General features: G+C 43.7%; 1 protein-coding gene across 1 annotated transcript in view; it reads left to right on the top strand.

Moving 5' to 3' along the window:
* klhl2 (kelch-like family member 2) overlaps nt 1-6,204 on the top strand; it is a 140,412-nt gene extending 134,208 nt beyond the window's left edge. The window contains 1 exon segment of the mRNA XM_068040030.1: nt 4,870-6,204. Within this exon segment, the coding sequence (XP_067896131.1) occupies nt 4,870-4,898 (29 nt within the window). The 3' untranslated portion in view covers nt 4,899-6,204.
* Nucleotides 6,205-12,181: the final 5,977 nt, after the last annotated feature.

Below are 12,181 nucleotides of genomic sequence, written 5' to 3'. Positions count from 1 at the left end.
TTATAGGCCAATGAGTCTAACATCAGCGGTAGGGAAACTATTGGAGAAAATTCTGAGGGACAGGATTAATCTCCACTTGGAGAGGCAGGGTTTAATCAAGCATAGTCAGCATGGCTTTGTCAGAAGGAGATTGTGTCTAACCAATTTGCTTGAATTTTTCGAGGAGGTGACTAGATGTGTAGATGAGGATAAAGCAGTTGATGTAGTCTACATGGACTTCAGGTAAAGCTTTTGATAAGGCCCTGCATGGGAGATTGGTTAAGAAGGTAAGAGCCCATGGGCAATTTGGCATATTGGATCCAAAATTGGCTTAGTGGCAGGAGGCAGAGGGTAATGGTTGAGGGTTGTTTTTGCAATTGGAAGCCTGTGACCACTGGTGTACCACAGGGATCAGTGCTGGGACCCTTACTGTTTGTAGTGTACATTAATGATTTAGACGAGAATATAGGAGGTATGATCAGTAAGTTCGCAGATGAGACGAAAATTGGTGGTGTCTTAAATAGTGAGGAGGAAAGCCTTCGATTACAGGGAGATATAGATGGGCTGGTAAGATAGGCAGCGCAGTGGCAAATGGAATTTAATCCTGAGAAATGTGAGGTGCATTTGGGAGGACTAACAAGTCAAGGGAACATACAATGGATGGTAGGACTCTAGGAAGTACAGAGGGTCAGAGGGGTCATTGTGTACTTGTCCATAGATCGCTGAAGGCAGCAGCACGGGTAGATAAGGTGGTTAGGAAGGCATATGGGATATTTGCCTTTATTAGCCAAGGCATAGAATATAAGAACAGGGAGGTTGTGCTGGAGCTGTACAAAACGCTAGTTAGGCCACAGTTGGAGTGCTGTGTACAGTTCTGGTCGCCACACTATAGGAAGGTTGTGATTGCACTGGAGAGGTGCAGAGGATATTCACCAGGATGTTGCCTGGGCTGCAGCATTTCAGCTGGATAGGCTAGGGTTATTTTCCTTAGAGCAGAGAAGGCTGAGGGGGGACCTGATTGAGGTATACAAAATTATAAGGGGCATAGATAGGCTGGATAGGAAGAAACCTTTTCCTTTAGCGGAGGTTTCAATGACCATGTGGCTTAGATTTAAGGTAAGGGGCAGGAGGTTTAGAGGGGATTTGAGGAAAAACGTTTTCACCCAAAGGGTGGTTGGAATCTGGAACACACTGCCTGAAGAGGTGGTAGAGGCAGGAACCCTCACAACATTTAAGAAGTATTTAGATGAGCACTTGAAATGCCATAGCATACAAGGCTACGGGCCAAGTGCTGGAAAATGGAATTAGAATAGATAGGCTTGATGGCCGGCATGGAAGCAGTGGGCCAATTGGCCTGTTTCTGTGCTGTATGATTCTATGACTCTATAAACATTGTGGCTTTGTTCATTTAGACATTTCTGCAAATTGAGGGGTTGTATGATTGATGCATTCATCATCATCCACTGCAGGGGAAAGGGCAGGTGAAAGAAAGGCCTGCTACCCGACCTGAACCCGACGGGACCCAACGATGTGTGTCTGGTTCCAGCCAGGTCGCACTTCTGGGTCCAGCATTCTGGCTCGGGTCGGGTCGGGCTGGATCGGACATGCTGTATCACAACCTCAGGTAAATGACTCTAATGTTAATTTACTTTTTGGACTTTAAAGGTGGTTTTGTTACAGTTATTTTAAGCTTGTGCAGGTAAGGAACGAAGTGCAAAACGGAAGGTAAGTTAACTGATGGTCGGGTCGGGCATGGGTAAAGAATGGAAGGACTCTGGCCGGTTCAGGCTCAGGCTCGGATGGGGTTCTGTCGGGCTTGGGTCGGGTCTCATTTACAGACCCGAGCAGGCCTTTAAGGTGAAACACTTCTGTGACCTGGGACAATGTGGGCATGATAATTTATTCTGATTTTTTGATTTTTATTTCCTGCTTTTTAGGAGAGGTTGTAGCTTCTTCTCAGTTCTTCAATGTGGCTTAAGGCTCGATTCAGAAGTAAGCACAGCAGGACTGGATTGCACTTGCTCCATGGCCCATTGTGTTGAGGCAAATTTTAAATTTTGAGGGAAAAATCTGTCTTTTAAAATTAGCAGTATACAACATCATGCCTTTTACAAGTTAGAAGGGTAAAGACATGCATCACTTCTTCCCTCGTCGTGGATAATAACCTTGCAAAGATTCTATTTTTTGCCATTTTCCACAAATACCTGCCTTAAACAGTAAAATAATGATTTACTATAAAATAAAAACAAGCAGCAGGTCAGGCAACATCTGTGGAGAGAGAAACAGAGTTAATGTTTCAGGTCGATGAGCTTTCAACAGACTTAGGTTATTTACCTTCTGTAAGATTTTATTTACATCGGTCTACATTTTGTTTCTTCAATAACTGTCTTACAAATGCACTTTCTTTTTGTAACCAGACAGATCATACTTGCTCGGTAAAGATGAAATAAATTGGGACAGAGAAGAATGTTTTACAAATGCATGTTTTTCATTACTGGACAGATAATATTTGATCTGTTAAGAGGAAATAAATTGGGACAGAGGAGAAAAATTATGAGTAACTTAAGAATTATGGTAATGTCTCTGAAACCCCATATGTTACAACCTAGATTTTCATTTTGTTTCTCTTCCACCTCCTCCGAACAAGTGGTCCATATTTAATCTGAAAAAACAACTCTAGACACAATCAAGATAGAGATGAAGAGAGAAGATCATTTTCTGTCCCTTTTTTACATAATGTTGGTGGCTTATCAAATGTACTTAACATTTGTTCCATTTTAGGTGCAGTCCCAAGCATCTGACAAGACTTGTGATGTCATTTTAATAATCACAAGAACTGTGCCTGCTCACCTCTGGAACAACCTGTAAATTCCCTTTTGCTGTTGCAAGAATTTCCATCAGTGACATGATTTGGGTCTTTCACAGGTCTTCGAATTGCTTGGAGATCCTTCGATCTCAAGCTATTCCAAATTGAACTATTTCCAAATTTACCATTTCCTTACAGACCACAAGATGTGTATGAGGTTTCCAGATGTGTATTGAATCAGCCCATCGTGCCTGTGCCAGCTCTTTGAAAGAGCTATCCTAATAATTCTATTCCCCTGTGGCCTATCAAATTTTTCCAGTTCTCTTTTGCAAGTTGTTATTGAATCTGCTTCCACCAGCCTTTCAGGCAGTTCATTCCTTGAAGCTTTTTGATTATAGATTAGTAGAGGAGAATGGATTTATTTCACAGCTGGTTTGTTTCACTAATGAAAATAGCTGATCCTAATGGACAGTTTCAGACACTTATTCAGGCATTTTGGCCTACATTTCCCAAAATATCAACCAGCAATGATCTGAATATTTTATGCTATGCCTACTACTCACCAGCAAGTTTAAGATGGTGAAGGTCTAAGATTATGGATCAGTGTTAATGGTGTGGTCGAATCATCTTTCTTTTATAGAGATAACCTTTAGTCCAATCATATTGGGCCATAATGCTGCAGGTGACAAACAAGGGAGTCAAAGGGTATCGGGGATAGGGCGAAAATAGAGTTGTGTCCACAAACTGATCAACCATGATCTTATAGAATGGCGAAGCAGGCTCGAGGGGCCAAATAGCCTATTCCTGCTCCTAGTTTGTATGTTCGTATGTGACCACAATTAGAATTCATTCTGGCCAAATACAAACAAATGAGAGAGCAGGAGAAGTCAATGTGGTTCAATGGGTTTTAAGGAATATCATTGAGGATAAACATCAAGCTTTCAAAATATAAAAAGAATAAAGTAGGTGGAAGGATTGAGTACATTTATAAAGATGAGCAAAAGTAGTTTGGAGGAAAAAATTAGGAAGCTGGAATGTAGGGATGAGGAAATAACCACTATTAAACAAAAGCAAAATACTGCAGATGCTAGAAATCTGAAACAAAAACTGCTGGAAATACTCAGCAGATCAGGCAGCATCTGTGGAGAGAGAAACTGAGTTAGCGTTTCAGGTCATGACCTTTCATCAGAACTGCCACCATTAAACAGCTCCTTCACATCTATCTCCACTCAAGAAGAGGAAGGAAAGTTGTTTGTTATTGGGTTTCTAATAATGAAAGCAAATCAGTTAGAGAGTTTGAAAATGTGTATTTTAAAGATGTCTAAGCTTTTTTAACTGTTTAGTCAATAAATTCCTGGTCCAGACAGTCTGCACCTACAACTCTGAAACAGGATGGGGATAAAAATTAGTGAAGCTTTAACTGACATTTTCCTAAGTTTATTGAATTCAGTACAGACGCCAGCGGATCAGAAAATAACAATGATTTGGTCATACTTTCATACCACAATTCATTGAAATGAAAAAGCAATGCCTGTAAAGATGTCTACCATTTCTTAATTACAAGCAATGTCATGGGAAATTCACTAACTTGTTTTACTTTTTTTTTAAAAATGTGCGGCATGCCTAGAATTATAGACAAGTATATTTAACTTCAATTGTGAGGAAAGTCTTTGAAATGTTTGAGAGGAATTTATCTTTAACTTGGATTTTGTTTACAATTTTCAATCTGCTTACTTCTGTACAGTGGGTTTCCTCTTTAATTTCCCAATTAAAATCTTACTGCTGTCACACAGTCCCCAACGAGCTGATGTTGCAGCATGCCATGTATTTCAGGAAATGTCAGTACCAACCCAAATGGTGTGTATTGCATACGTGTTCCTTGTTTGCAGAATGAAATGAATTTTCCAGTTTCCTTTCCCTAGGACAGAGTGTTGCCAGAACAACCAAGCTTTTACTTCCTTTCCTTGTCCTTTGCTCAAGCTAGAACATTTTGTTTATAGTTTATTTCACATTTATATCAGAAACAACCTTCTGTTTTGATCCTATACACAGGACTATAAATAATCTTTTCTCTCTCCCTTTAGGTGTTACAGTAATTGACAAACCTTTATGATTAAAGTATGCTGGATATGGTGAACACTGGATCTGCATTGAAATGGTATTTCATGAAGTAGCTCAACTTTTTAGCACTTCTTTGCTGATGACCACATTAGAAGCAAGGATTTAAAGAAGTGTGCAAGAGGATAGACATCCATGTCTTGTCAGCAAGAGTAGAAGATTATGATGATTGCACTTGATAGAAGCACTACATGAAAAGGGGCTACATTACAGCTTTTAGCGAGTAGTGTTGGAATGGAGCCTTGAAGTATAGGATATGAAATTTTAAAAGCTGCTATAGAAATACTGACATGTGTCAGGCAAGATGGACTTGTGTTGAAACAAAGCAACACTTTTTGTTATGGACACTACAATTAGTGGCTTCACAAACCTTGTGAAAAGGAAACCGAGTAATGGTTACAATTGTGTAGTGGCAAATAAACTGCTTCCATATGTCTGACTATGGAGATCGATGTGTAACTTGCCAACAGTTACATTTTGGTTACAGGACCATAATTTTGTCCACCTTTTGCTGTTGGCAATGCTTCAAGACTTGATTAAATATTTAATTTATTTTTGATTTGGTACAGAGAAAATACCAGTCAAAAGTAGTAGTATTTGTAGATAACAAGAGTTTAACACTAAGTTATCATTTGTGGAGGAGAAAAAGACTGTACCAAAACTTTCAAATATATTTCCAATTTTAATAAAGTCGTGCGACTAATAAGTAAGTTCAGGAAGATTTTGAAATGTATGATTTGTTCTTTGTTTCTATTAAATCATGACCATATTTTGATGCATTCCTACTTTTCCGTGACTCTTGGTTTACTTGAAATAGATCTTGGCATGAATAGTAGTGTTGTAAGTTTACATTATTAAATGAGTGTGCATTTTCCCTGAATTGCATGTTGTGTTGCCAATATACAGTATATTAATGTACTGGTTACATTTTGCTGCTTTTTTTTGAGTAATACTTGCCCGTTATGTTTAGTGTTCTGCGTAAATGCTGTCAGAAATATGAACACTGAAGAATTTATTTGTTTGCGGGGGTTGGGGGGGGTAATAACTGTTCTTGCATTACTCAAATTGTTTAAATAAAACTTTCTATTGTGTTGGATTGTAAATCTCTTATTTTTGAGGAGGGAGAGAAAGTAGGATATGTCTTCCTAGAATTTGAAAGCTATTAGTGTTAATTAAGGAAGATGAACGATTTGATATCAGCTTGTAGAACATTCATGTAATATATTATCAGTCGTGTTTTCTACCCTGTTTTGTATACAATGGAAACTTGTAAAGGCTGTTACTAGAAATCTCAGATATTGTTCATTTTGTCAGCATTATTTTCTTTGTCGGCCACATCGCTAACATTTGAGGAAACTCATAGTGCTCAAATACAGTGAGCACAATCTCCAAATCACACTGTTAGGGAATGCATAATGATAGAGTTTCTGTCTGCCAGGTACCCTTCCACTTCTCCAAATCTGGAAAATTTGAGCTTGTCAAGAATGAAGTCTTAAGGACCAGCAAAATGTGTGCAGTTTAGGGGCAAAAAGCTGCAAAGTAGTTTTACACTTTGCTTTGGGGAATTGCCTTTTTATTTCCATGATTTAATTTTATTTTTAACTTAATGGGCTTGTTTTCCGAAAGAAACTTCAAGCTCAAACCATACCTTTATAAAGAAAACAATTTATTATAAACATATTGGAATATTTTCATTAAATCTAATTAATGTATTGGGTTTATGCACAATTTAGAGTTGCAACCTTAACAGTGCAACATGTTCTGGCTTTCCAAGATGCAGAACTTAGAAATTAAATATCTATCCTAGACAAATCTCATAATGAAAGACTTAAACTCATGCTTGGCTCAAGCTTGTTGGGAAGATTGGTAGCAAACAGTCAAGAAGATGCCGGGTGAGGCGGTGATGCTAGGAAACGAAAGGCAAGGTTGGAGTAATCACGATGGAGATGTGTCTCTTTCTGCTGTGAAAAAGTCAAGCTTCATAAAAGCTCTTTTTAATCTGGAACCACAACTAAGACAGTGGCTTGTCAACAACTAATTCCAACAAATACCACCCACTATTGATTGACACACTTGTTCTGTGTCCACAATCTGAGCTATAAGGAGGTATTCAAAACAATCTCCAGCTGGCCTAGACTTGTTCTTGTTGCTATGGTGATCCATCCTCTATACGTTTCCAATGTGTCCACAATGTGACCAAGTTAAGTCAGCAGGTGTTCAAATGTCCCTTTAAGAGACCTATTTGTTCAGAAAAGCTAGAGTTGATGTAGTATCTGGCTTTCGTAACGATGTATGAAATTTCACTACACCAGGAGTAATAAAACAGCAAAGTATACCATCAGAGAGCACATGTAAGTTTCCTGCTGTTTGTCCAAGTAGGACTACAACCCATTAGAGTATTGAGTTCAAGATGGCTCCTGGGCTGTAAGCTCCCTAGGAAGCTCCCTTGCTGTTCAACTCTATCCATGGCCATCTGCTCTCATTCTTAGTGTTTTCTCCCCCAAACTACCCTCTTAAACTGTTTAAACTCCCCTGGCTCTTTAATTAGTTCATTTTAGCCCTAACTACAAGCTAACAGCTAGTTTATGTTAACTGGGCCCACTGCCCTCCCCCAGCCATACCTGCTCTTTGTTTTCCTCATTGAGCACTCAATGGAATTGAATGTAATCCGGACGAAATTGCAAAGTACAGCTGGTGATACTTTGATCTCCGATCCTGCTGTCTACACCGTCCAGAGTGTCCACGGCCACGGCGTGCGGTAAGTCCTTTGTAGAGAAGAAGGAGCAGCGGGACCCTAGGGCAATAAGACTACCACAGAGGGGGAAGCCTTGCGAAAAAGGTGCCCCAAACACGCAAAAAGCCACGAACGGCTCCTCGGCCACAAATTCAAAGCGCCTGCGGGAGATGGCTCAGAGAGCATCTGCAGCGCAATGTCGGCAAATTCCTGCTGGTACCGGCGTCTGAGGATGTTGCTCACCTCCCGGTGGACGCGGATGAGCTTTTCCGGCGTCGATGGTGGGAACTGATGAAATGGTTTATTACCTGCACAATCTTTTCTCCCCCCCACCCCCAGCTCCACTCTCCCAGCTCACCCCCCCCCTCCCCCTCGCACCCCCTCCTCCCACCGGCATCCTCCTACCCCTGTGTAGGGGCCCTAACAACCCCACTGCCTTGTGGGCGTCTCGGGAGTAAACCCTAACAGAAAATCCGGAGCGGAACCCCATAGGCGGTCATGTGTCACCTTTGGCATGTTTCCGGCAGTTCCTGCAGCCATACCGGTGCCAAACGTCATGCTCTGCACTCCTTTGGACCCCACCAGAAAGGCCGAGAGAGGGGTTTTGACGCTTGGGCAACTTTCAACATCCATACGTTCGCCCAGGCATGCGCCATGGTGAGGTCACTCCATAGTCGCCTCACAGCGACTGTAACAACACGAAAGGCAGCAGTTACGGGTTATACGTCCAGCTCAATTGGCATAGAGATTGGGTTGCCTTTGTCGGTGGGAGAGGTCATCGCACCTCACTGGATAGCTACCGCCCGCCTCAAACCGGGCAGCCCCCGGTCAATAAGGTTCTGTCCCGCCACAGTCCACCTGCTTCAATGGGTGCTTGGAGCTCAGGGTCATTGCCCGAAAAGTGGACTGAAACACCGCATCAAACCATAGCCGCTAAGCGCATTGCACTGTTGAACTACAAGAAAACCCCCAGCGAGTTAACATCCATAGCACTTAAAGCAGCCAGAAGCACTGCACAAAGAAAAGCCAGGCGCTGCCCAAATGACTACTGGCAACACCTATGCAGTCATATTTAGCTGGCCTCAGACACCGGAAAAAAGGAAAGAAGGTACCAGCCCTTCACTTTGCAAGCTGGAACGTCAGAGCTATGTGTCCTGGCCTGTCGGAAGACCTTACACAAATCAACGATTCTCGGAAGACCGCCAACATTAACAACGAGCTCAGTAGACTCAATGCAGACATTGCAGCACTTCGGGAGACACGCCTCGCTGCGAGTGGATCTCTAACAGAGCAAGACTACACCTTCTTCTAGGGATCCTGAAGAACCAAGACAGCATGGAGTGGGCTTCGCCATCAGAAACTCCTTGCTCAGCATGATAGAGCCTCCCTCAAATGGCTCGGAACGCAGACCGTCCATCCGACTGCTCACCACCTCTGGTCCAGTACACCTACTCAGCATCTATGCTCCAACACTCTGCCCCCACCTGAAGCTAAAGACCAGTTCTACGAGGAACTCCATAATATCATTAGTAGTATCCCCAACACCGAACATCTGTTCCTGCTGGGGGGACTTTAATGCCAGGGTTGGGGCTGACCATGACTCATGGCCCTTCTGCCTTGGGCGCGATGGCATTGGAAGGATGAATGAGAACGGGCAGAGACTGCTTGAGTTGTGTACCTATCATAACCTCTGCATCACCAACTCGTTCTTTCACACTAAACCCTGTCATCAGGTTTCATGGAGGCACCCAAGATCGTGTCGTTGGCACCAGCTAGACCTCATCGTCACAAGGCGAGCCTCCTTAAACAGTGTTCAAATCACACGCAGCTTCCACAGTGCGGACTGCGACACCGACCACTCCCTGGTGTGCAGCAAGGTTAGACTCAAACCAAAGAAGCTGCACCTCTCCAAGCAGAAGTGCCACCCGCGCATCAACACAAGCAGAATTTCTCACCCACAGCTGTTACAAAAATTTCTAAATTCACTTGTAAAAGCCCTTCAAAACACTCCCACAGGGGATGCTGAGACCAAGTGGGCCCACATCAGAGACGCCATCTATGAGTCAGCTTTGACCACCTACGGCAAACGTGCGAAGAGGAATGCAGACTGGTTTCAATCTCATATTGAAGAGCTGGAACCTGTCATAGCCGCTAAGCGCATTGCACTGTTGAACTACAAGAAAGCCCCCAGCGAGTTAACATCCGTAGCACTTAAAGCAGCCAGAAGCACTGCACAAAGAAAAGCCAGGCGCTGCCCAAATGACTACTGGCAACACCTATGCAGTCATATTCAGCTGGCCTCAGACACCGGAAACATCAGAGGAATGTATGATGGCATTAAGAGAGCTTTTGGGCCAACCATCAAGAAGATCGCCCCCCTCAAATCTAAATCAGGGGACATAATCACTGACCAGCACAAACAAATGGACCGCTGGGTTGAGCACTACCTAGAACTGTACTCCAGGGAGAATGTTGTCACTGAGACTGCCCTCAATGCAGCCCAGCCTCTACCAGTCATGGATGAGCTGGACGTACAGCCAACAAAATTGGAACTCAGTGATGCCATTATTCTCTAGCCAGCGGAAAAGCCCCTGGGAAGGACAGCATTACCCCTGAAATAATCAAGAGTGCCAAGCCTGCTATACTCTCAGCACTACATGAACTGCTTTGCCTGTGCTGGGACGAGGGAGCAGTTGCTCAGGACATGCGCGATGCCAGTATCATCACCCTCTATAAAAACAAAGGTGACCGAGGTGACTACAACAACTACCATGGAATCTCCCTGCTCAGCATAGTGGGGAAGTCTTTGCTCGAGTCGCTTTAAACAGGCTCCAGAAGCTGGCCGAGCGCGTCTACCCTGAGGCACAGTGTGGCTTTCGTGCCGAGAGATCGACCATTGACATGCTGTTCTCCCTTCGTCAGATACAGGAGAAATGCCGCGAACAACAGATGCCCCTCCTACATTGCTTTCATTGATCTCACCAAAGCCTTTGACCTCGTCAGCAGACGTGGTCTCTTCAGACTACTAGAAAAGATTGGATATCCAGCAAAGCTACTAAGTATCATCACCTCATTCCATGACAATATGAAAGGCACAATTCAGCATAGCGGCACCTCATCAGACCCCTTTCCTATCCTGAGTGGCGTGAAACAGGGCTGTGTTCTCGCACCCACACTGTTCGGGATTTTCTTCTCCCTGCTGCTCTCACATGCGTTCAAGTCTTCAGAAGAAGGAATTTTCCTCCACACAAGATCAGATGGCAGGTTGTTCAACCTTGCCCGTCTAAGAGCGAAGACCAAAGTATGGAAAGTCCTCATCAGGGAACTCCTCTTTGCTGACGATGCTGCTTTAACATTTCACACTGAAGAGTGTCTACAGAGTCTCATCGACAGGTTTGTGGCTGCCTGCAATGAATTTGGCCTAACCATCAGCCTCAAGAAAACAAACATCATGGGACACGATGTCAGAAATGCTCCATCCATCAATATCGGCAACCACGCTCTGGAAGTGGTTCAAGAGTTCACCTACCTAGGCTCAACTATCACCAGTAACCTGTCTCTAGATGCAGAAATCAACAAGCGCATGGGAAAGGCTTCCACTGCTATTTCCAGACTGGCCAAGAGGGTGTGGGAAAATGGCGCAATGACACAGAACACAAAAGTCAGAGTGTCTCAAGCCTGTGTCCTCAGTACTTTGCTCTATGGCAGCGAGGCCTGGACAACGTATGTCAGCCAAGAGCAACGTCTCAATTCATTCCATCTTCACTGCCTCCGGAGAATACTTGGCATCAGGTGGCAGGACCGTATCTCCAACACAGAAGTCCTCGAGGTGGCCAACATCCCCAGCTTATACACACTACTGAGTCAGCGGCGCTTGAGATGGCTTGGCCATGTGAGCCTCTTGGAAGATGGCAGGATCCCCAAAGACACATTGTACAGCGAGCTCGCCACTGGTATCAGACCCACCGGCCGTCCATGTCTCCGCTTTAAAGACATCTGCAAACGCAACATGAAGTCCTGTGACATTGTTCACAAGTCGTGGGAGTCAGTTGCCAGTGTTCGCCAGAGCTGGCGGGCAGCCATAAAGGCGGGGCTAAAGTGTGGCGAGTCGAAGAGACTTAGCAGTTGGCAGGAAAAAAGACAGAAGCGCAAGGGGAGAGCCAACTGTGTAACAGCCCCGACAAACAAATTTTTCTGCAGCACCTGTGGAAGAGCCTGTCACTCTAGAATTGGCCTTTATCGCCACTCCAGGCGCTGCTCCACAAACTACTGACCACCTCCAGGCGCTTACCCATTGTCTCTTGAGATAAGGAGGCCAAAGAAGTTATTTGGAGTTATCAGAGCTGAATGGGAAGAATCCCAGTCCCAGGGATGGATCTATCCCTCCGTGTCCCAACAATTAGTCAGGCTGGTTGTAGACCATCAGTAAGTTATTGCATTACAGTTTGTTGAGAGGAATCTGAGTGATATCACTTTTATTATTGGTTATTGGTGCATTTGCAATGAGTTACTATTCATTCCTGATGGAATTAATGTTCCCCTTT

The sequence above is a fragment of the Heterodontus francisci genome, chromosome 1 (genome assembly GCF_036365525.1).
Source record: "Heterodontus francisci isolate sHetFra1 chromosome 1, sHetFra1.hap1, whole genome shotgun sequence".
In the NCBI taxonomy this organism is placed as follows: domain Eukaryota; kingdom Metazoa; phylum Chordata; class Chondrichthyes; order Heterodontiformes; family Heterodontidae; genus Heterodontus; species Heterodontus francisci.
Note: the sequence above shows the minus strand (reverse complement) of the source record. Positions and strands in the feature narration are given on the sequence as shown.